At 38.2% G+C, this 23,989-nt stretch overlaps 1 protein-coding gene across 2 annotated transcripts; it reads right to left on the bottom strand.

Annotated features, from left to right (window-relative positions):
• Window positions 1-581: 581 nt before the first annotated feature.
• Window positions 582-17,064, bottom strand: DUSP19 (dual specificity phosphatase 19). 2 transcript variants are annotated; one of them, NM_001098878.1, is made up of 4 exons: window positions 16,680-17,040; window positions 11,014-11,060; window positions 7,715-7,867; window positions 582-2,392 (listed from the first exon to the last, which is right to left on the bottom strand). In NM_001098878.1, the coding sequence occupies exons 1-4, from the start codon at window positions 16,903-16,905 to the stop codon at window positions 2,135-2,137; spliced, it is 684 nt and encodes a 227-aa protein (NP_001092348.1). In that variant the 5' UTR covers window positions 16,906-17,040; the 3' UTR covers window positions 582-2,134. The 2 variants fall into 2 exon arrangements, with proteins under 2 accessions (NP_001092348.1, XP_024855535.1); XM_024999767.2 differs by having other exon boundaries at window positions 2,305-2,392; window positions 7,715-7,749; window positions 16,680-17,064.
• Between the last annotated feature and the right edge of the window lie 6,925 nt (window positions 17,065-23,989).

The following is a 23,989-nucleotide window of genomic DNA, read 5'->3' on the forward strand; positions in this document are numbered from 1 at the left end:
TCGTGGCTCAGATAGTAAAGAATCTGCCTGCAGTGCAGGAGACCCAAGTCTAATCCCTGTGTTGGGAACATCCCCCGGAAAGGAAATGGCTACCCACTCCAGTATTCTTGCCTGGAGAATTCCATGGGCAGAGGAGCCTAGTGGGCTACAGTCCACGTGGTTGCAAAAAGTTGGACACGACTGAGCAACTAACACTTTCACTTTTCTATAATACGTGGAATAGAGAATCATAGTAATAAAGCTCCTTTTTGTAAATAACTAGGTATGACAGTGACATACTCATGGGGAGCCAAATAAACATGTTACATGTACAACCTATCATTGCCTCACATAATACCCCTCATTTATTTATTTATTTATTTTTTTAATACCCCTCATTTAAAAGACTGGATTCCCTTCACCGATTTATTTTAGATACAGCAAACTACTACCATTTAAAAGAAAACAAAACTGATGCTCAGTGCCCTTCTGTAGATGTGCCAGAATATACATGTTTGCACTGTAACCAGGTCACTACAGGCAACAACATATAACTACAGACAAAAATAGACTATCCATAAGAAATAAGTTCTATTTAAGGCTTCATGTTTACAACATTTAATGGCTGAAAACGAAATAACAATAACAAAGGAAAATGTATTTAAATAAATACTTACATGCGACCAGACAAGGTTTACCCAGCAAATCCTCAGCAATATTAACTATAAAGACAATATTATACACCAGTCTCATATTTAAGAGGATTCTGGCTTCAGGCTTCAGACAGCTTACTGTAGGTTGATTATACTTAGGCTGCTTCTTAACAGATGGAAAGTTCATAGCTTTGCACACGATGACATCTTGTCAGGCTATAAGCAATCTTAAAACATAATTTGCATTTATCGCTTCTACTTTTTGCTCCTGCCAGCATAAGAAAGCCTGCTTTTTCAAATGCACAGATGTGTTCAATGTGCACTTTCCAACTTATGTATAGGAAAATGCTTGCTCTCTAATGTGTATCTAAGGAAAGCTCAGGATTTTCTTACTAAAATCTACAGGGCAATGACATTTTCTAAGTCATGCAAATCTACTTGAAAGCTCTTAAACTCCATCTTAATTATTATAATTAATTTTAAGTGGATTTTATTCTGAATAATTCAAAGCATATCTTTAAGCAAATTCATAATGAACAGAGCTTAGCCTTGCCAACATGGAGACTTAATAAAAAAAAAGAAACCATTCAAAGCCTCTGGCCAGAAATAAAATTGTAAATGATTTTGGGCTTTCTAAAAATGTATTCAAAATTTCTTACAAAACCGTAAGTGTTCCTTCCTTAAAAATATGTTCCCTAAGAAGAATACCAAACTAGAAAACAGACCACATTTTAAAAATGATTCTTCAGTTTGAAACACTTTCCTACAGATTCAAGGAGTTCATAAAATTATGACATGGAATCCCAAAACAGAATGCTAGGAACCCAGAATAAAACGTACACAGTGTAAGAGACTAGCACCTAATTAAAGAACAATACGCTCACAATAATGTAAGAGAGCACAGCTACACAAAAATGTTTAAAAATAAACATGGAATATAATTTAAAAATCAAAATGAAAAGTGGGTGCATGTTCATAAAAGGACATAAAAATTTTGTGAATAATGTAACTACTACATAGGTATTGTATAAATCTTCAGATTTTGGTTACCTTTTTGGGGAGGTTTAAGGTATTGTTTTTTCATCTTAAATTCTTCACAAAGAAATTTGCCTTCTTCTGAAGTAGTAAATCAAATAGCACTTCACGTTTTTTCTTTCATGGAAATAGTTGCTGGCATAGGAAACTACCAGAAGTTTTAATCAACTAATTTAATCTTTCAAGCTTTAATATAGATGTTAAATGTAAACCTTTTCTTTCTACAGAAATCAATTATTGGTAATACATTGTTATTTTCCCTTAGCAAATCAAAACATTCAATCCCACATTATAATACTAAAGAAAACATGATATAATTGAAAAATTTATTTATACCCTAGTTTAGGACGATCAATTGACCTCTATTTCCACTTGAAAAAAAAGCATGAGGAAAGGAGCTTTCTACTACTCTCCAAAAAAGGAGGGAAGGTGGCTCTAGAGACCAACTCAGAAAGTACAGTTGTCCATCATTGGCTAGAATGTAACTCAGGAACTGTTGCTTCTTCTAATTCCTGTAGTTTGTCACATTTATTGCTTTCTTTGCCCCCTTGATATGTACGAAGCTGCTCCAGAAAGCCAGCATTGGGACATATGGAAGGCCTTGCATTTTTCACCAAAGAAAAAGCACTGGTAAATGAGATTTCTTCAGAATTCATTAGGAAGCCTATTATAATTGCAGCAGCCCTGGAAACTCCTGCATTACAATGAACAAGAACCACTCCATCCTATAATAAAACCAAACAAAAATCTTCATTATTTATTTAAGAAAAGTTGTACTGAAATCTTATACTATTTAAAAACTATAAAATAAAAATATTCACTTTATCAATTTATTTGACTCAATTTATTCAATCATCAGAAACCAATGCACTGTAGGGAATGAATGGGGAAAAAAATCAATCAATTAATCAACACCTTCTTTTCCCACCTCCCAGGTTTGAAATGCTTTGATGATTTATTTGGAATTTTGAAATTATCTTTTATTACCCTGAAGTAATCTAGTAAAGTACCCATAAAAGTCTAGTAATTTAGCAGCCACATAAATAAGAGAAAAATCAGAGAAAATATATGTGGAAATATAAATAAAACCACAATCATAAACTACACAGAAAGCTCATGTACATATTAGGTACATATACTGTTCCAATAAAGAAATTAGTATCACTGGCTTAGAAATCTATCTATAAAATGATCAGTAAGGAAAAAATGTTCTTCCTTTGGATCTATTTTATTCTGTTATTTTATATAGTTAAACTTATGAGGCAGTAAAATGTTGACTCAAATAGCTCATGACAACATGAAGTGGAAAAGGTAATTTAGACACCAGCATGAGGTCAATAAATGCAAAACGTTTCAGGTAACTTGCAAATGATACTTTACAAGTGAAAAGGGACACAGTGCAAGACCGATGCTGATGGGGGTAATATTGCATTAATAATGAATGTGATATATCTGATGGATCAGCACTGATAGAGGTTGGCTTATCTCAGGCCTTTTAAAAGTTAATGATCTTAATGAAACGTAGTGAATGGTGAGCACACCCTGCAGAACCAGGCATTTTAGTTACTTCATTTCTTGATTTTTCTTTCCGTACAACACAGACAACATGGGAACAGGGAAGGGGAGAAGAAATCTGACAACTGAAAACTCTCTGCCCAAAGCATACATCAACAATGCTATGTTCATGGCTTATTAGATTATTTTACAAGGTAGTTCTTAGATGCATAAATCCGTTGCAAAATTCCTTTCCAAGTCTATTATAACAAGTGCAGCAAATGTATCTCACTTCAAGAAAGAAAGAAAAATGATTCATAAGATTAGTTAATATTTTAAAAATTCTTTTATCAAAAATACAATTTTAATTGTTTATATTTATATATTTCAGAGTCATTTCCAGATATTGTTTCTTCACAAGAAAAGCAAAACAAAAATATTCACTATGCATATATAGAACTTTTCTCACTTTGTACAATGGCTCTTTTTAATAAGACTTAAGACATTTTAAAATCATATTACAGTAACCAATGGACACTGCTAATGAACTTCTTTTTTAAAAATAGTATTTATTTATTTATTTGGTTGCATCATGTCTTATTTGCAGCTGGCAGTATCTTTAATCATTTCTTGTGGCATGTGGGCTCCAGTTCCCTGACCAGGGATCAAACCAGGGACCCCTGCAGTGGGAGCTCAGAGTCTTAGCCACTGGATCACCAGGGAAGTCCCACTATTAATGAACTTCTTTTAACGCAAAACAAATTAGATTTTCCAAAGAAACTTGGGCTCATAACATTAATAAGAGATACCCTCCAGAATAATTTTTAGTGTTTCCTGACGTTGTATCAGTTATCACTATTTTATGATCTATACATATGCTTTTGAAAATGAAACTAGCTTTAGTCTTATAGTGTAATCAGTTTTAGCTATTATTTAATAATGTTAGTATTTTCTTCTCTCTTACATTCTTTATGTAACAGATACTTTTCTGTTAGTTTCTACAGCCTTTGAATTTATTTATTTACCTCTTATTCCTTGAGTATCATACTGCCCTTGAAAGTATTTCCAAAGAAACTACTAGTTTCATATCCCCTTTCCAGAATTCAAAGTAATGACAATTAAATAATTTATAAAGCAATTTTTCTTTTGCATTTGCTGTTGTCCTGTGTTTAAAAGGGTTTTTCCTCTCGTTGGTCCAGCTAACCATGGCTTCTAAGAAGCCTGTCTCTCTGCATGAGAGGAGGGCAGGAAGAATATCCAAGACATCTTTTTATGCCTAGTACTTAGTGCAATTTTTGGCACATAGTAGGTATTCCATAAATGTCTGCTAAGCAAAAAAAGTTTGTTATGCATTTTGAGAAAACATTTTCTTAAAAAATCATATCACTATTTTGCAATGGGCAGATAAGAATTATAGTATTTCCATTTTATGTAGCTTGCTTTGTTCTCATGTTGTTATTAATAGCTTTTCAATTAGATTGCCAGCTTCTTAAAGGCAGCAATATACATCCCTTCTATCTTCTCAGAATAAGGAACTCATATATTTTGACAGATCAAGTTCAGATCTTTTTTAAAAAATGAGTCTTTTGATATATAGAAAAATACATTAAAATACTACAAGTCGTTATATGTATTGGTGAAAATGGGTGATCTTAATTTTTACATATCTATATTTTTCCAATGTTATAAACTACTTACATGTTTTAAAAATCACATCTTATAAATAATGAAGTAAATGTGGAATATCAAATACACAGTTCGTACTAACAAACAAAATCTTCTGCACATAAAAAAGGGGATCAAGTAAATACTCAAGTAAAAGAACTCTTGAACCTATGGAGGTTATCTTACTACTACCATGTCATGTGTATTTCTGTCCCTTTGGGCATAAGCCTGGCAGATAACACATTAGGTGGAGATACAGGAAGGACAGAGAAACCAAACAAACAGGGTTTTATAACTACAGGGAAAAATGAGGACAGACATGGGGAAATGGAAGACATCCTATTTGGCAGCTTTTGTGAAAAGATGAAAACAACAAATGAGGGCCTAGAAAGGGAGTTCTGAAATAGGCAATTCACAGAGTAATCACATTTAATAATGCCTGAATATACAACAGGCAAAATCATGAAGAGATTTCTTCTAGGAAAAAAAAAATAGAATGAAGAAAATTCAAGAATTCTTTTGCTAAAGTTAAACGTGCATTATCTAAACAATAAAGAGCTTCCAGGGTAAGGAAATTTACGGCTGAGGCTAAGGTTCCAGTAAAACACATAAGGCTTGAGAAATCAGAACATATTACAGAATTCAGATATATCTTACAGCAGAAACACTTCAGGCATCTCCTCAGATTCCCTTGATGCCATCATCTCATGGACCCTCAGCTGTTCCACCTCAGCTGCCACCTCTGTGGCTGACTATTTCCCGTAGGCCTACTGAGTTCTGCTTGCCTAAGAATACCTGGCTCTTCCCCCATGCCAGTCTCTGCATAGACCGGTACACCCTGAGTTCTGGATTCGCTTGCTGCTTCTGAACTTGGATGGCAAGTCACACCACAGGGCTTCAAGGTGGCTGCTGAAAAAGCGGGGTGCTGTAACCTGGAATTGTGGGGGTATTTACCTCTCCATGCGTAAACTCTGACCAATGGGAAACAGGAGCTGACAGAGAGCCAGGCAGGTAAATTCTCTCTCTTAATTCTCTCTTTCCCAAAATCTGTATTGAGGTGCAGTGTCTTTGGATTCCCTGCCTGGGGACATCTTGGGTACCACCTTGCCAAGGAACCAGCTATTTTGCTATCAGCTCATTGTGAAGCTGTGCTCAGCAGGGTAAAAACATCATCTTACATTGCTTCTCATCCTTTTCTGAATCACTTCCCTTTCTTCTCACTCTCACTGCCTAGGGACTGCACCTCTCAAATGAAGCATCAGCTCTAAATCCTTGCCTCAGGTTCTGTTTTGTGAGAAACCCAAACTAAGGACCACTTTAATTAACTATTATCCCTTTCCCTTTTTACTTGAAACATGTATATATTTAATGTCTAATATGACATGTCTAATATGTCTAATATGAATGTAAGTATGAATAACGTTTACATTTTTCCATTACCATCTAAGGCATATTATACATCTCCTTAGAAAAGCAGCTAACACAGAAACATTATCACTTTTATTCCTAACACTATTAGCTGGTACACTGGCATATGACAATCTAGGATCTATATAATTTTCACAAGCTAAAAGAGTGGCCAATATCAGGCTTTGAATTAGAAAACCTCTTCCTTTTTTTTTTATCCAAATATCTACTATTAAATAAGGTTGAATAGTTCAATATTTTTCCAGCAATCTAGAGGAAGGTATCTAGAACAGTGTTGGGCACATAAGGCACTCAATAAATATTACTAAATGAAAGGAAGAAACAGAGAAAGGCAAGGAGATAAGGTAGAAGGAAAATCATTAGAATTTAATTAAGCTATAATGTTAACTATTGTTTATTGCCAAGTGCTCCATGACAGTTAACTTTTCTCTAGAAGAGCTTCTACATTCCCATCTATTTATCTCACATAAATTTTATAAGAATTATATATTGACTAAAAATGATACAATGTCAAGGCATAATAATTGGTAAAGCCAACCTAGAAGCCCTGCCTGTCAGAGTGTTCCCTTGGATCTAGTACCAAGATTAAAGTATTGTATTTTCTGTGGGTCTTCTCAAGTCAGAGAACCAATGGACAGCTACTGATCAGCATTTTCAAACAATCTTGGTGATATTCATCTTCATAAACACACTAAGGACCAGAGCAGCCTCTGTTCCATAGTTCACCTGATTACCTTGCAAAGTGGTCAGAGGGCAGATGGTGAGAGACGATCAAAAGGAACCTTAGCATCAGGCTGGCCAAAAAGGTCATTCGGATTTTTCTGTAAGATGTTACGGAAAAACCCAAACAAACTTTTTGGCCAACCCAGTTGAGCAGAAAATTTTAAATCGTAACATTTCTTAGGAAAGCATAGGAAGATGAGAAATCAAAGTTAAAAAATAGGGGCTTCCCTGGTGGTCCAGTAGTTAAGAATCTGCCTTCCAGTGAAGGGGATGTGGGTTCGATCCCCGGCTACAACGAAGATCCCACGTGCTGTGGGGCCACGAAGCCCAGGTGCCACAACTACTGAGCCTGTGCTCCTCAACTAGAGAGTCTGAGTGCCACAAAACACAGAGCATATGTGCTCTGGAGTCTGCACACAACTACAGAGCCAAGCACTCTGGAGCCCAAGTGCCACAGCTAGAGGGAAGCCCACAGGCTGCAAGAAAGAACCCTACGCCACAGTCATGACCCAATGCAGTCAAAACAGTAATAGTAAATAAATGCAAGAAAATAAAAATAAGTACATCATTGGAAGAAGAGCAACTGGAGGACTGAATAATTAAAGGAATTAATGAAATATTGTTGAAAGGGAAATTTCATAATAGTTCTTACATATTCATTACAGAAAGAAGTGGATAATGGACCAATATTTTAAAATTTCTGTTCTTGAGGAACTGTGAATCAGTACCAAACTTACCTTCATTTTTGCTTCTTCAATAAATTCAAAACATTCTGGAAAATAAGACAGGATATTGGTCTCAGGCAGATCCAATATAGAAATATTCTTATATATAAAGTCATTGAGGAAAGCATTTTCAACTCCATATGCAACATTGAGAATATGAGTCACCTTAAAAGAGAAAAAAAAGATAATTTAAAAAATTTCACATGAATTAGGTTAATTAAACCTCAAAAATTATGTTTAAATAAAATTAAACCTAATTAGGTTACTTAGGTTAATTAATTAGATTAATTAAATTGAGATGTTGAGATCTGTAACAACACATAATTTAAGCATGACTCACTTGGGCTTCCCAGGTGGCTCAGTGGTAAAGAATCTGCCTGCAATGAAGGAAATGCCAGAGACGTAGGTTCGATCCCTGGGTCAGGAAGATCCCCTGGAGGAGGAAATGGCAACCCACTCCAGTATTCCTGCCTGGAAAATTCCATGGACAGAGGAGTCTGCTGGGCGACAGTCCAAGGACTCACACAAAAGTCAGACACGACTGAACACATGAACACTTGAATAACACGTCCTTCAGGGAGCCTTCTCTGCCTGCCTCCTCCCTTACCAGAAGTGCTATTTCTACACACTCAAATTTGCTGTTACCGTTGTTCAGTCGCCATGTCATGTCTGACTCTTTTGTGACCCCTATGGATTCCCAACCCAGGGATCAAACCCACATCTGCTTGGCAGGCAGGTTCTTTAACACTGAGCCTCCAGGGAAGCCCGTATACTCCTATAGTACCTTCTATGTGCCTTACAATAGCCCTTATCACCGAGAGTTCGTCTCCCACATTGTACTGGAAACTCCACCAGGGTAGGGACCATATTTAGCCTACTCACTTTTATAAGTAAGCATTGTGAGTGAACAGGAAACTTCACACAGAAAGTACTTAAAATATCCATTGGATAAATCAATTAATGTCCATAAAAAAATTAAAGTAAGGGACTTGCATTAGTAGCAATAACTTCCCTCTCAATAATTATTTCCCTACTTTTTTTTTTGTATTCTTTGTAAGTACAGTCATTCTCAAGTGTGGCTACACACTAGAACTATCCAGTGAGCTTTTTAAAAGTTCAATAGGCACACCCTGAGTTCTGGATTCTCTTGCTGCTTCTGGACTTGGACGGCAAGTCACACCACAGGGCGCTGGGTTTGGTTTCAAGGTGATTGCTCACTCAGTGAGGTTTTAAAAAGCACCAATGCCACAGGGTCTCAAACCCAGAAATTCTGATGAATTAGTCTGGTTGAAAGGTGGGATGGTCGTGAAAGATTTGCTTTCAAATGGCACATGTGAGCAACCTCCTCCTCCATCTACGCATTCAAGCTCCTTTCCTGGAGTCCACCAAGCAAATGGAAGAAGCCATGTGGGAAGTTTGTTAATAGAATCCAAAGGCTAAATGGATCAGATTCTGCCTGTGTGGCTCTGACAGTGCCTTGCTCCTTCCCCCAACACAGCGAATTGGATTCTGGTGGACACCTGACTTAAGCCAGACTGATTTAAGAAATTTAGAAAAAGGTGTACGAGACAGAATAATCCATAAACTCAAGAGCTTTAAGACAGCCATTTTGTGTTAAGTGTTCTGAGAAGCTGACAGATCCCTGCTTCCAAATGAGAAGAGCAGATGTGCAGAGAGGGGCTGTGTGCCAGCGGGTGGCCTTCTATTCTCTGGCACAGCCACTCTCCTCCCAGGTTCCAAAGAGCTCTCCCCGCCCTCGTCCCCCCACCCTCGTCCCCCCACCCTAAGATCATCAAATGCATTCTCCTTCCTTGCTCAGGTTTCTGTGGTCCACAGCCCAGAGTATTGATTAAGATATTCAGGGAACTAGACCTCATGAAGAGAGGGCCATAAGCTATTTACAAACCTAACTGCCTCGTGGAGGAAAACAACAGAAAAAAACCTCTAATCTGCTCAAGAGGAGAGATGGGAGAATTCTAGACAGAAGGGAAGAACATTTTTAGAAGATACTGTCTGAAACATCCTTCTGCTTTCCCTGGTGAAGGCCTCTCAGGCTATGTCAAGTTACCCTCCCACTCCAAGAGTACCTCTGGCCAGGGCTGTATGACTCTGCCTTTAACTACATAATAGATTTTCCAACGTTGTATGATACTGATGTGTTTGCCCTGTCTTTAGAACTATATTCTACATCCCCCAAAGATCAAAAATGAGGCCTGACCACTTACAGAATATATCTGTATCTATACAGCTTTCCTATCTATCACAGGATTATGAAGATGACAAAATGAGAATCTTGGGGAAACATGCTGAAAGGTAAAACTGCTTTACAAATATTGTGGGCTATTAAACTATCCAATGTCTAGGTAGTTTAGCTGCTTGGAAATGCAATTCATATGCGTATTGATTCAATGATCCTGCTTGAAAAGAACTGTACCAAGTCACAGGTCATGGTGGTGGTGCTGGAAGTCCACCAGTCATGTCCCAGTCTTTGCAACCCCATGGACTGTAGCCTGCCAGACTCCACTGTCCATAGACTTCTACAGGCAAGAATACTAGAGTGGGTTGCCATGCCCTCCACCACAGGATCTTCCAACCCAGGGATCAAACCCAGGTCTCCTGCACTGCAGCAGATTCTTTGCCATCTGAGCCACCAGGGGAGCCCAAGATGTGGTGGTGGGGACCTAACCTAAAACCTTTCCAGTAATCAAGCATACTTCCAAAATGAAGTTTCAGAGGTCCTTTAAATGGTTGACCTTGGGATGCCCTTTAAAATAGAGATAATAAGTACAGCCCCTTCACTGCGTACTTAGTACGTGATAAGCACTCAGGTTAACTCACTTAAACCTCACATCTAGGCAATATCAAAATTTTATTTTTTGAAGTCATTCAAAAATCAAAACCTTATTTAAAAAATTAAGAGGTCTTGCTCTTCAACCTGTCCTCCACTCCATTATCGCCCACCTATATGGTAACTACCTTTATCCATTTCTTATACATTCTTTTAGGGTATTTTTAAAAGATATTTATATCTTATAAGACAGATATTTATATCAAATATTTTATTTACTCTCTTTCTTACACAAGGGCAACACTGTGGGGATTTTTGACCCCGTTTAAAAATGTCCTTCAGATCCTTTCATATCAGTATTTAAAGACTGTTGTGTGTGTTTTTTAAAAGCTATATAGCATTCTGTCGTTGTTCATTTAACCAATTCCCTACTAATGGAAATGTGGGTTGCTTTCAATAATTTGCTGTTATAAACAGTGCTGCAGTAAATAACTTGGAACACTCCTGATGCATTTCTTCTTACCTTGAGTCTTTTCAAAGTATCCAGATCATGAGCAGCATCTTGTGACCCTATAAGAAATAAATCACATCACCTTGAACATAAAACCAATTATCCTGACTTTTAATCTGAATTTTGTAACAATTGTGTTGGTTATTACTTTAAGAAATACACCTTGGGAGGACCTGAGTCCAACTCTTTGAAAGATAATTCAGGAATATTCATTTAAAAATATTCATCCTGTAAATACTTTTGGACTCTGAAATCCCACTTCTAGGAATTGTTCCTAGAAAAATTGGGCATTGGGTTTGGGTGGATTTTTGTTTGTTTTGTTTTTGTGGGGTTTATTTTGTATTACCAACAATATTGTGAAGAACATCCTAATAGCTAATCTTTGCAATATCCAGAACTTTTAGGAAAAATTCCTAGAAGTGGGATTTCAGAGTCCAGAAGTATTTACAGGATGAATATTTTTGATGAATATCCCATGAAAATATATACGGCCCTTTGAAATGAGAAATGTAGAAGAATATTTATTGCATGGAAATATATTTTCAATATATTAGGTGATAAAAGCAGGTTACAAAACATCAATCATTTCTGTAAAAATAAAAACGATGTATATGCTTAAAAATGGGCAAGAAGTATATAGAACAAAATGTTACAGTAAGATTATAGGTGACTTTTTTCTTCATGCTCACGTGTACTTTTTACAGTATCTATTTCTTTTGCAACTGAAGAAAAGAATATTAAAAAGACATCCACAAAATGCTTTAGTGCCAGCTCGTCCGGGAACACTCAGTAGCTTAGAGCAAACACTGCTGGTCCACAGAGTTCCACCCACGCTCCATGCACAGCTAGGGCTGTACCCTTTTCCAGTTGCTCCCTGTGAAAGTTGGCTTTCCAGATCTCCTACATTTGAAAAATGACTCTAGTTAATAAGCAAGTTTATACAGGAGAATAACTAGTTAAAATAAAATGAGTTACACAACTGAAAAAATAGGGCATTTATTATTTAAAGTTTTCAAGTATTTTACTTTCCTGAATTAGGTTCCATTTCTATAGAAAACATTTTTTTCACTTTAACTGTCTGGGAAATCTGCCAGCTTCCACCATGTGATTTTAGGTAGCTGGAAGGTCAGCAATATGCTGGTTGGCCAATATTCTCTTGGTAATACAAAGCTCACAGGCTGCTTACTGAATCTATATTCAACTTTATTCTACTGAAAACTTAGCCTATCAAAATATTAACATTTGTTAATGGTAGATATATAATTGCTATAGTCTGTAATTTTTTACACATTTGAAGTACCTCATAATTTAAAAATAATTTCTCAGTTTTCTGTAGGAAGTCCTATTCATCTACAGGAGGAAAAATGGATTCAAGTAAGTTAACTGAAATTTGGTGGTTTTATATGCATGTCATCTTTTAAATAATAATTCCACTCTATTTCTTACAATAGAAAAAAGACAAGAAAAGAAAGAAACATGCATGAATGAAACTCTTTTCTTTTCTACCCTCAACTGTCATTATTGTATTTCTTGAAGCTGGATATTTTCATTATTTCCATTAAATACATATACACCCCACACAGAATGAGTTAGTCATTTTCCAGAGTTGGTTGTTACATTTTGAAAATGATTTCCAGACAATGAATATATTGATTCAAATTTAGTGTTCTTGAGACCAAAGCAACTGACTCTTCAAACACAAGAAGAGTGTTAATAGTGTGGCAGGATTAATTTTAGTCAGTACAAATGGACTTTGGGTAATTGTCCTGTGTGTTTCATCTAATACTTGGCAGTATTCAGTTCATGTTACTTCTCTCTAAATTCTAGATATAAACATTAGCTTTTCTCCAAATTAAATGGTTGCTTTGTATTGCAGTCTTCCATTAAGCTTTTGTTGGAAAAACACTTATTATTAAAAGAAATACTCTAAATCATTGTAACAATGTGTTATTTAAACCTTTGTTTTGAAAAAGTAGAATGTATCCTTTTATAAACTACCTTAATTAACATTTTAAAACAAATATCAATTTTAAGAATTTTATGATTTTAACAGTGGCAACATGTATCTATGATTGTGTTAAATTTAATAGAACTGAATAGCAAATCAATTTTAACTGTATGGTAATTTTAAATAACAGAAAAAGAAGTTGATGAATAGGACTACAACTAAAGAAATAAGTTTAATAATAATGTACAGTCATATTTTACATTGACACAACCCAATAATATTCGTGACCCTGGCCAAAAATTATTATGGAAATATTATAGATGAAGTAACTGATTTAGAAAGCACATTACATGCTATTGGAGCTGGGACTTCTAATAAGTTCAGTGTTCTGCAATCATATGTATCATAAAAAATAGGCTATGTAAGATCTCTAGAATTGTTTGTTTTTAATGAAAATACAAAATATTGCATAAATTCTGATGCAGCATGTCTTAATTTACAAATCTCTATTTTCATCATCACAGAAATAGACCAAAAAAATTATTACTGAAACAAACCAAAAAGATATTATTACATTACTGAAAAGGGAAATAAGTAATATTCTAAAGAGAAATGTTTTGGGGAAATTTGTAGGAGTGAATGTTCATAAATGGATAGAAATAGCATAAATTTCTATAATGATAAGGTAAAATAAAATTCATGAAAGAATTTTACAAAATAGCTTTACAAATTTAATGTATTATCTGCCTTCTAAAAATACTGAGTTTTCTAGATATCAGAAATCCTCTATAATCTTATATGTTAGTTGCTCAGTCATGTCCAACTCTTTGCAACCCCATGCACTGTAGCAAGAAAACTGGAGTGGATTGTATTTCCTTCTCCAGGGAATCTTCCCAAACCAGGGATCGAACCAGGTCTCTCCCAGGGAAGGTAGATTCTTAACCATCTGAGCGACCAGGGAAACCCTTATAACCTTATAAAGGATTCCCAAATTTTCACCTAGAATTGAAGCAAAGATCTCAAAATGTCATCTTTTAGGACTTTGTAACAAGATGGACATAGTAAGAAGTAAGTGTACCTTTTAAAACTACCCAAGAGAAATGGAATTTTCCACTTTTACAAATCAAGTTGGATTTAAGAAAAGTCCTAGTGAGATTTGTTATAAAAATATAATTTGCAAAACCAAGGACAAAAATACTAACTATGATCTTTTATCAACCTGTTAGGTATTTCAAGGGCCTATGTAAGATTTTTGAAATGCAGGAGCTTGGGTGAATTTATGAGCAAACTGAAAAGGACAGATCATATTTGTACAGCTTTCCACCTTCTTTATCCATCATCCAAAACAATATTTAATTTCATGTAGTGCCAGGTGGGAGCTGTGCTGCTTTGTAGAGATAGGGAAGTTTTTTGAAGCAACCTAGAAACAACCCCTGTATCATTCACCTGGAAAAACTTTAAATGTAACCATCCATAGGTCCCTCAGGAATAAGTTATTTGTAACCATCTCCCTCTCTTGTAACCATCTCCTTCTCCCAAGAAAGGAGGTTGTACCTGATGAAAATATCTCATGTCCTGATCCAAAGAGGAGACCATGTAAGGACTAGTTTCAGAAGTCCCTCCCACCACTCATTCAAGATCCTGGTAAGGTTCCAATGAACTTAGAATACTACCTTGATTAGCCCACTTTGGATAAGTCTAGATTTAAAAAATAAGCAAAGTTCATGAAGACTCTGAAAGAGTGAATGATATTTTTAAATTCTACCATAATTATTTTAAACCATTATTACTACAATAGAAGCCAAATAACCAAAAAAATGTGCCTGGATGTATTTCCTTTCCTAGAAACAGTGTGCAAATCCTGGGTGAAATTTTCAGACTAAATGACCCACTAAATTTTTCACTTCGCTGCAGAAACTAACTGGACATATTTATTTGGTAAATTTAAAGCCAGGTGGAAGGCAATGGCACCCCACTCCAGTACTCTTGCCTGGAAAATCCCATGGATGGAGGAGCCTGGTGGGCTACAGTCCATGGGGTCGCTGAGGGTCAGACACGACTGAGCGACTTCTCTTTGACGCACTGGAGAAGGAAATGGCAACCCAGTCCAGTGTTCTTGCCTGGAGAATCCCAGGAACGGGGGAGCCTGGTGGGCTGCCGTCTATGGGGTCGCACGGAGTTGGACACGACTGACGCGACTTAGCAGCAGCAGCTGCATGTAACAATGCACACAATACATACTACAATAAATAACTCAAATGTATACTGCAACTGATATGTTTCAAAAAACTTTTGCAACAACTTTAGGACAACCCTATAAGATAAGCAGATATCCTTACTTCAGCTTTACAGATGGTTTCTTGGAGGACTGCTGCTGCTGCTGCTGCTGCTGCTGTTAAGTCACTTTGGTCGTGTCTGACTCTGCTCGACCCCATAGAAAGCAGCCCACCAGGCTCCGCCCTCCCTGGGATTCTCGGGGGCAAGAACGCTGGAGTGGGTTGCCATTGAGTACTCCAATGCGTGAAAGTGAAAAGTAAAAGTGAAGTCGCTCAGTCGTGTCCGACTCTTCGGGACCCCATGGACTGCAGCCTACCAGGCTCCTCCGTCCATGGGATTTTCCAGGCAAGAGTACTGGAGTGGGGTGCCATTGCCTTCTCCGTTCTTGGAGGACTAGAGAGAATTAATAACTTGCACTAGCTCATCTACTACAAGTAGAGTAGGAAGAGTGAGGCTGAAAGCCTGGACTCTCTGAGGCAGTATACGTTAATGATGGAGAGCAGGAGTGTTACCAGACTTGAGCTGTGCAAGTTATTTAACGAATTGTTAAGTTCAATTCCAATCTGAAAAATGGAGCTGATGATCTCTGTTTCACAGAGCTTTTAAAAGGAGTGTGCACATCACACAGCATCTCACTGGCTATTTCTGACTCCCAATTCAGTGTTCTTTTTACACAAGAGAGGCTTGGCTATATAAATATTGAAAAATCATTGATTTTTCCAAGTCTTAATTTCTCTATTCATAAATGAAAAATTATTCAAACCTACTTAAAACACTGTTGACTAATTTTTAAGAACACTGCATCATATTTGCGGCAAGTTTGCACATTCATATCTGTGCTTCATTTGCTATTTGTAAATTATGCATTGTGCAGGGAATCTCTATTTCTCAGAATACAAGAAACCATAAACCATCAGACTCCTAGCTATAAAATAACAATCCACCTTCTTAACAGTCCAAAAACAGACACCAAGAATAGATGTGGCCACAGGAGGCATGCACTCCATATAGCTGCAACCCCAGGGCAGGCAAACAAGCACTTGTCTCTTCAAGCATTAACTTTTCTACAACTTTAACCCTCATCACTTGTAGTCTTGCCTAATAAAAGCATTATTTTTACTTGGATAATCTTTTACGGCTATATCCTTTCATAATCCAATAAAGTACACCATCAATGTGTTGTCCTCCAGACAAGTTAGCAAAACAGGAAAGACGCTTTTCTAAAATTCAAATACCAGGTGCTATGTGCCTCTAGAATCCATGCCTCTTAGGTTCATAGTGTGGCAGAAACAGTCCCAGGCAGCTAGGGGAAGTTCCAAATCCAGAAAAGGAAACATTTCAATTTTTTGGCATTTTTGGCTGATAGAACAGACTACTATATACTAGGAAGAAAAATGAGAAGTAATATGGTTAAAAGAACTCAACGATTTAGCGGCAAATCAAATATACTCACCCAGGAGCAACCATGGCTTAATAACACCAACTTTCAAGTCCAAGCTAAGGTCCTGCACATAGCCACAACCTCCCCCGCCGCTTGGCTCTACTTCTTCCACAACATGAATTCTGGCATCTTTCCATGTTTCTATAATTTTCTTTCCAGTCAGCGTTGTCACCCTGGTGCACTGCTTCCTGAGATTATTCCGGGAGAATGCCTTAATTTCCTGGTTAAGGGAGTGCATTACCTGAGCAGTGGCTAGGAACAAATACAAGCAAATCCAACTAGCACAGTGATGGACCGAACTTAAAGTCCCTTAGTGTTCAGGTAACAAAAACAACCTCATGGGCACACGGCCCGGCAGGTAACACTAGCTGACACTCGCCTGGAGACAGGAAAACCCGGCTCCGTTTTTCCCAGCGTCGCAATGTAAGGAGAAGTTTGATTGGCCATTGAGAAAGGCACGCCGATTGGATGCTGTTTCTCCTTCCTGTTTAGCGGAAAACAATGCTATCCGTGCAGCTGCTGCTGCTGCTAAATCGCTTCAGTTGTGTCCGACTCTGTGCGACCCCATAGATTGCAGCCCACCAGGCTCCCCCGTCCCTGGGATTCTCCAGGCAAGAACACGGGAGTGGGTTGCGATTTCCTTCTCCAATGCATGAAAGTGAAAAGCGAAAGTCGTGTCCGACTCTTAGCGACCCCATGGACTTCAGCCCACCAGGCTCCTCCGTCCACGGGATTTTCCAGGCAAGAGTACTGTAGTGGCCTGCCATTGCCTTCTCCGCCGGGGGGGCTACAGCAGACGTTAAAAGTTAGTCTTCGCTTTCTGTGTTCACACCTTTTCTTTCTGCTGTTACTGCCAAGAGGAACATTTACTCGATTTAAAAAAAAAAAAGAAAAACTGTTGTGTAGACTAGTAATAATTTAAATAAAATTTGCAAAAGTAATTTTTTCTTTTTAATTATCTAATTGTATATAAACAAGATAAACAAGAGCTTAATACATTTTCCCCCTGACTTCTTGCCTGCATTTTCATTATCAGTAAAACTGCTGAAGAAGCCTTCAGGCAATAAATATACACTCTTTATAAGAAGCATTGCAACAGTCTTTTCATACGTAGTTTCAGAAATTGGTGATGCAAATATCCACGTTTACAAAACATTAATTATAGCATGATTCTTTAATTAGAATCATTATTCTAATACTATAGAATATTCTAACAATAGAATTATATATAGAATTAGAATTCTATATATTATATATAGAGAATTAGAATATATTATATTCTAATAATACAGAATGGATTACAAAAGAATGATTTGTTTTTCTCAAGAAATCCCAATTCCTTTAAATAGAAACTTTGCTCAGCCCACCTAAAAGACAACGCAACTTTGAATGGACTTAGACATAGCGTATAAATTTATGTATAAAGTGACAAAGTTGCACTTAAAGACCATTTATTCACAACACCAAATATTGAAATTTTTATTGTTGTTGAGATTGATTTAAACCAAATTTCTCCCTATTAACAAGAGTGAGATATTAGCCCCAGCTAGCTACCCAGCACTCTAACATGAAAAACTCAAGAACTTTTTAGCATCATTTAAACAAGCAAAGGAGAAAAAGAAAGATATAAGCATCTGAATGCAGAGTTCCAAAGAATAGCAAGGAGAGATAAGAAAGCCTTCCTCAGCTATTAATGCAAAGAAATAGAGGAAAACAACAGAACGGCAAAGACTAGCGATCTCTTCAAGAAAATTAGAGATACCAAGGGAACATTTCATGCAAAGATGGGCATGATAAAGGACAGGAATGATATGGACCTAACAGAAGCAGAAGATATTAAGAAGAGGTGGCAAGAATACACAAAAGAACTGTACAAAAAAGATCTTCACGACCCAGATAATCACGATGGTGTGATCACTCAGCTAGAGCCAGACATCCTGGAATGTGAAGTCAAGTGGGCCTTAGAAAGCATCACTACGAACAAAGCTAGTGGAGGTGATGGCATTCCAGTTGAGCTACTTCAAATCCTGAAAGATGATGTTGTGAAAGTGCTGCACTCAATATGCCAGCAAATTTGGAAAACTCAACAGTGGCCACAGGACTGGAAAAGGTCAGTTTTCTTTCCAATCCCAAAGAAAGGCAATGCCAAAGAATGCTCAAACTACCGCACAATTGCAGTCATCTCACATGCTAGTAAAGTAATGCTCAAAATTCTCCAAGCCAGGCTTCAGCAATACATGAACCGTGAACTTCCAGATGTTCAAGCTGGTTTTAGAAAAGGCAGAGGAACCAGAGATCAAATTGCCAACATTCCTTGGATCATCAAAAAAGCAAGTGAGTTCCAGAAAAACATCTATTTCTGATTTATTGACTATGCCAAAGCCTTTGACTGTGTGGATCACAATAAACTGTGGAAAATTCTGAAAGACATGGGAATACCAGACCACCTGACCTGCCTCTTGAGAAACTTATATGCAGGTCTGGAAGCAACAGTTAGAAGTGGACATGGAACAAGAGACTGGTTCCAAATAGGAAAAGGAGTACATCAAGGCTGTATATTGTCACCCTGCTTATTTATCTTATATGCAGAGTACATCATGAGAAATGCTGGACTGGAAGAAACACAAGCTGTAATCAAGATTGCCGGGAGAAATAGCAATAACCTCAGATATGCAGATGACACCACCCTTATGGCAGAAAGTGAAGAGGAACTAAAAAGCCTGTTGATGAAAGTGAAAGAGGAGAGTGAAAAAGCTGGCTTAAAGCTCAACATTCAGAAAACAAAGATCATGGCATCTGGTCCCATCACTTCATGGGAAATAGATGGGGAAACAGTGGAAACAGTGTCAGACTTCATTTTTTTGGCCTCCAAAATCACTGCAGATGGTGATTGCAGCCATGAAATTGAAAGACGCTTACTCCTTGAAAGGAAAGTTATGACCAACCTAGATAACATGTTGAAAAGACATTACTTTGCCAACAAAGGTCTGTCTAGTCAAGGCTATGGTTTTTCCAGTGGTCATGTATGGATGTGAGAGTTGGACTGTGAAGAAAGCTGAGCACCGAAGAATTGATGCTTTTAAACTGTGGTGTTGGAGAAGACTCTTGAGAGTCCCTTGGATTGCTAGGAGATCCAACCAGTCTATTCTAAAGGAGATCAGTCCTGGGTGTTCATTGGAAAGACTGATGCTGAGGCTGAAACTCCAGTACTTTGGCCACCTCATGCAAAGAGTTGACTCATTGGAAAAGACTCTGATGCTGGGAGGGATTGTGGGCAGGAGAAGAAGGAGACGACAGAGGATGAGATGGCTGGATGGCATCACTGACTCGATGGACTTGAGTTTGGGTGAACTCGGGAGTTGGAGATGGACAGGGAGGCCTGGCGTGCTGCAATTCATGGGGTTGCAAAGAGTCGGACACGACTGAGCGACTGAACTGAACTGAACTGAAACAAGTATGTGTTTATCAAAAACTACTCTGACCACATATTATTCCATGTATTTATCATGAAGTGATTTTAAAAAATACCAAGTATTGAGCACACTAGATGCTAGGTCCTGTGCTTATAAGCAATTTTTAAATTCTTAATGTTGTATGTCAGGTACTTTACACACCTTATCCCATTTGACTCACCCCAAATTTATTATGTAGCCGTTGTATTATAATTACCCACATTTTACAGCTGAGGGAGCTCAAATGCAGAGATTGCAAATAACTTATCCTACATTTCACAGATCATAAGTTTAGACCCACAAGTAAAATTTAGGTTTGTTTCAGTCCAATGCCTTAGCTCTTGTTTACTATGGAATACTGCACTGCCCCTCAAGTAACTGTGTTAATAAATAGTTATTGAGCGGTTACAATGTGCCAGGCACTGTTGTGGTCCCTGGGAATATAGCAATAAATAAAAACAAAGTACCCTCTTTTATGGAACTCATTTCCAAATGGAAGGAGCAGATGGACAGATAATAAATAAATAAACTATAACTATGTTGGGTTATGAAATAAGAGTTAAAAAGAGAAACTAAGTGAAATAAGGTAACAGAAGGAAAGCGCGGTGTGCTATTTGCTACAGGTTGGTGAAAGAATGCTCCTCTGATAAAGTGAAATTTGAGTAGAGACTTGAATGAAGTGCAGGAGCTAGCCCTGTAGATACCTAATTGAAGAGCTCTGCAGGTAGAAGGAACAAGTGCCAAGACAGGAGTGTACTGATGAGAAGTTTAAGGAATTGCCAGGTGGCAAGTGTGGCTTTAGAGAGTGAATGAAGAGAAACGTTGAAAGAGGAGAGGAGGGTAGAAAGAAATAGCGAAGACTTTGGATCTGATTCTGAATGAGACGGAGAGCCACAAGAGAGAACAGAGGAGTGGCGGAACCTGCGTTATACTACTCAAATTCCCCTTCAGTGAGTACCTGCTGTCTGGAAGTGCTACTGGCTGACTGGTAATGACGCCTTCAGGACTGCCTTGGCTACAGAGGGCTGCCTTGCCTGAGCTTGTAGCCTTCATGGAACAGACCACAACCAAGACTGACTGATGAGGGAACATAAAGACCTGGCTATCTTAGCCCAACTTGAGACAACTTTGAAGAGCGCTTCCGGCTGGAAAGACCAACATGTGGTTGGCCAAGACTATCACTGGGCCTGCATAACCTATTGACTTCTGCTGAAGCCTGATCCTTCCACTCCCTTCTACAAATGTTGATCCCAAAAGCACTCCTTTAAAAAGTCCTGCATGGCAAACACTACCTCAGTCTGCTTCCAGGGACCCAGTCTGTGATAAAGTGACATGCTAGCTTGTGCTGTAAAAGGATGATCTTTCCGGCGGCTGTGAGGAGGACTAGGGGCAACATGGAAGCAGGGAGATTTGTTAGGAGGCTGTTACAATGACTCAGATGGAAGACAACAGTTACTAAGGCTAGAATGGCTGTAGATGGGGAGGGAAGACACAGTCAGATGCTAGATATATATGAGAGCTGAGCCAAGAGACTTTGTTAGTAGACTGATATGGGAAAGATTAGGATAATTTTAAAGTTTTTCGGCCTAAGCAACTGAAAAGTAGATCTGCCATTTACCAAGAAAAGAATGGTGTGGAGATGAAAAGTTCATTTTGGGACATGTTAAGTTTAATATGCCTATTACTCTACCAAATGGAAATGTCAAGTGGGAAGCCACACATGTGAATCTGGACTTCATAGAAGAGATCTCTGCTGGAGATGGAAATTTTGGAGTAATCAGCTTTAGTTCAGTCCAGTTCAGTCACTCAGTTGTGTCCGACTCTTTGCAACCCCATGAATCTCAGTATGCCAGGCCTCCCTGTCCATCACCAACTCCCGGAGTTCACTCAGACTCACGTCCATCGAGTCAGTGATGCCATCCAGCCATCTCATCCTCTGTCATCCCCTTCTCCTCCTGCCCACAATCCCTCCCAGCATCAGAGTCTTTTCCAATGAATCAACTCTTCGCATGAGGTGGCCAAAGTACTGGAGTTTCAGCTTTAGCATCATTCCTTCCAAAGAAATCCCAGGGCTGATCTCCTTCAGAATGGACTGGTTGGATCTCCTTGCAGTCCAAGGGACTCTCAAGAGTCTTCTCCAACACCGAAGTTCAAAAGCATCAATTCTTCTGCACTCAGCTTTCTTCACAGTCCAACTCTCACATCCATACATGGCCACTGGAAAAACCATAGTCTTGACTAGACGGACTTTGTTGGTAAAGTAATGTCTCTGCTTTTCAATATGCTATCTAGGTTGGTCATAACTTTCCTTCAAGGAATAAGCGTCTTTTAATTTCATGGCTGCAGTCACCATTTGCAGTGATTTTGGAGCCCCCAAAAATAAAGTCTGACACAGTTTGCACTGTTCCCCCATCTATTTCCCATGAAGCAATGGGACCAGATGCCATGATCTTCATTTTCTGAATGTTGAGCTTTAAGCCAGCTTTTTCACTCTCCACTTTCACTTTCATCAAGAGGCTTTTTAGTTCCTCTTCACTTTCTGCCATAAGGGTGATGTCATCTGCATATCTGAGATTATTGATATTTCTCCCAGCAATCTTGATTCCAGCTTGTGCTTCTTCCAGCCCAGCGTTTCTCATGATGTACTCTGCATATAAGATAAATAAGCAGGGTGACAATATACAGCCTTGACATACTCCTTTTCCTATTTGGAACTGGCCTGTTGTTCCATGTCCAGTTCTAACTGTTGCTTCCTGACCTGCATATAGGTTTCTCAAGAGGCAGGTCAGGTGGTCTGGTATTCCCATGTCTTTCAGAATTTTCCACAGTTTATTGTGATCCACACAGTCAAAGGCTTTGGCATAGTCAATAAAGCAGAAATAGATGTTTTTCTGGAACTCTCTTGCTTTTTCCATGATCCAGTGGATGTTGGTAATTTGATCTCTGGTTCCTCTGCCTTTTCTAAAACCAGCTTGAACATTTGGAAGTTTACAGTTCACGTATTGCTGAAGCCTGGCTTGGAGAATTTTGAGCATTACTTTACTAGCGTATGAGATGAGTGCAATGGTGCAGTAGTTTGAGCATGTTTTGGCATTGCCTTTCCTTGGGATTGGAATGAAAACTGACCTTTTCCAGTCCTGTGGCCACTGCTGAGTTTTCCAAATTTGCAGGCATATTGAGTGTAGCACTTTCACAGCATCATCTTTCAGTATTTGAAGTAGCTCACCTGGAATGCCATCACCTCCACTAGCTTTGTTCGTAGTGATGCTTTCTAAGGCCCACTTGACTTCATAGCTTTAAGACGCCATTAAAACCATAACACTGAATGAGATGATATAGATACGAAGGTTGAATGAGAAGCCAGACTTATGCCCTCATTTAAGGGTCAAGAAGATGAGAAGGATTCAACAAAGGAGACTAAGATGGAGAGATTTGGAAGCAGGAAAAAAGGAAAGATAGACACTTTTGAGAGTACAAATAAAGCATTTCAAGGAGGACAGTGTGATCAGCTGTGTCACATGCTGCTGACAGTGTTGAGTGACATGAAGACCAAGCTCTTACACTAGATTAAAACCCTCCTCAACGAGAACACATGCCATTTCCCAGCACTATACAAACATTGCTTCATGACAACTCTGTGAGGGAAGTAATATAGACCACATTTTTACAGAGAAGGGCATTTAATGTGCAAGGTAAAGACTAGCCTTTGGACACAGAGTTTGGGTTTGTTTGCTAGGGTCTAGTAGCAAGAATGGCTGAACACAGTTCCATCTTACTCAAAAACCCATATTCTTTGTACCACATCATTCTGTAATGGATGAGTAGAAGTGTCAACTACACATTGATAGCTGCAGTCCCTGCTGATAATAC

This window comes from Bos taurus, chromosome 2 (assembly GCF_002263795.3).
Source record: "Bos taurus isolate L1 Dominette 01449 registration number 42190680 breed Hereford chromosome 2, ARS-UCD2.0, whole genome shotgun sequence".
In the NCBI taxonomy this organism is placed as follows: Eukaryota; Metazoa; Chordata; class Mammalia; order Artiodactyla; family Bovidae; genus Bos; species Bos taurus.

Coding starts and splice junctions, on each gene's coding strand:
- DUSP19 (NM_001098878.1), bottom strand. CDS start 16,905: ATGCACTCCCTTAACCAGGAAATTAAGGCATTCTCCCGGAATAATCTC. Junction 7,868..11,013: donor ATACTTTGAAAAGACTCAAG/GTAAGAAGAAAT, acceptor TTCTCTTTTAAG/GTGACTCATATTCTCAATGT. Junction 2,393..7,714: donor TTGAAGAAGCAAAAATGAAG/GTAAGTTTGGTA, acceptor GTTTTATTATAG/GATGGAGTGGTTCTTGTTCA.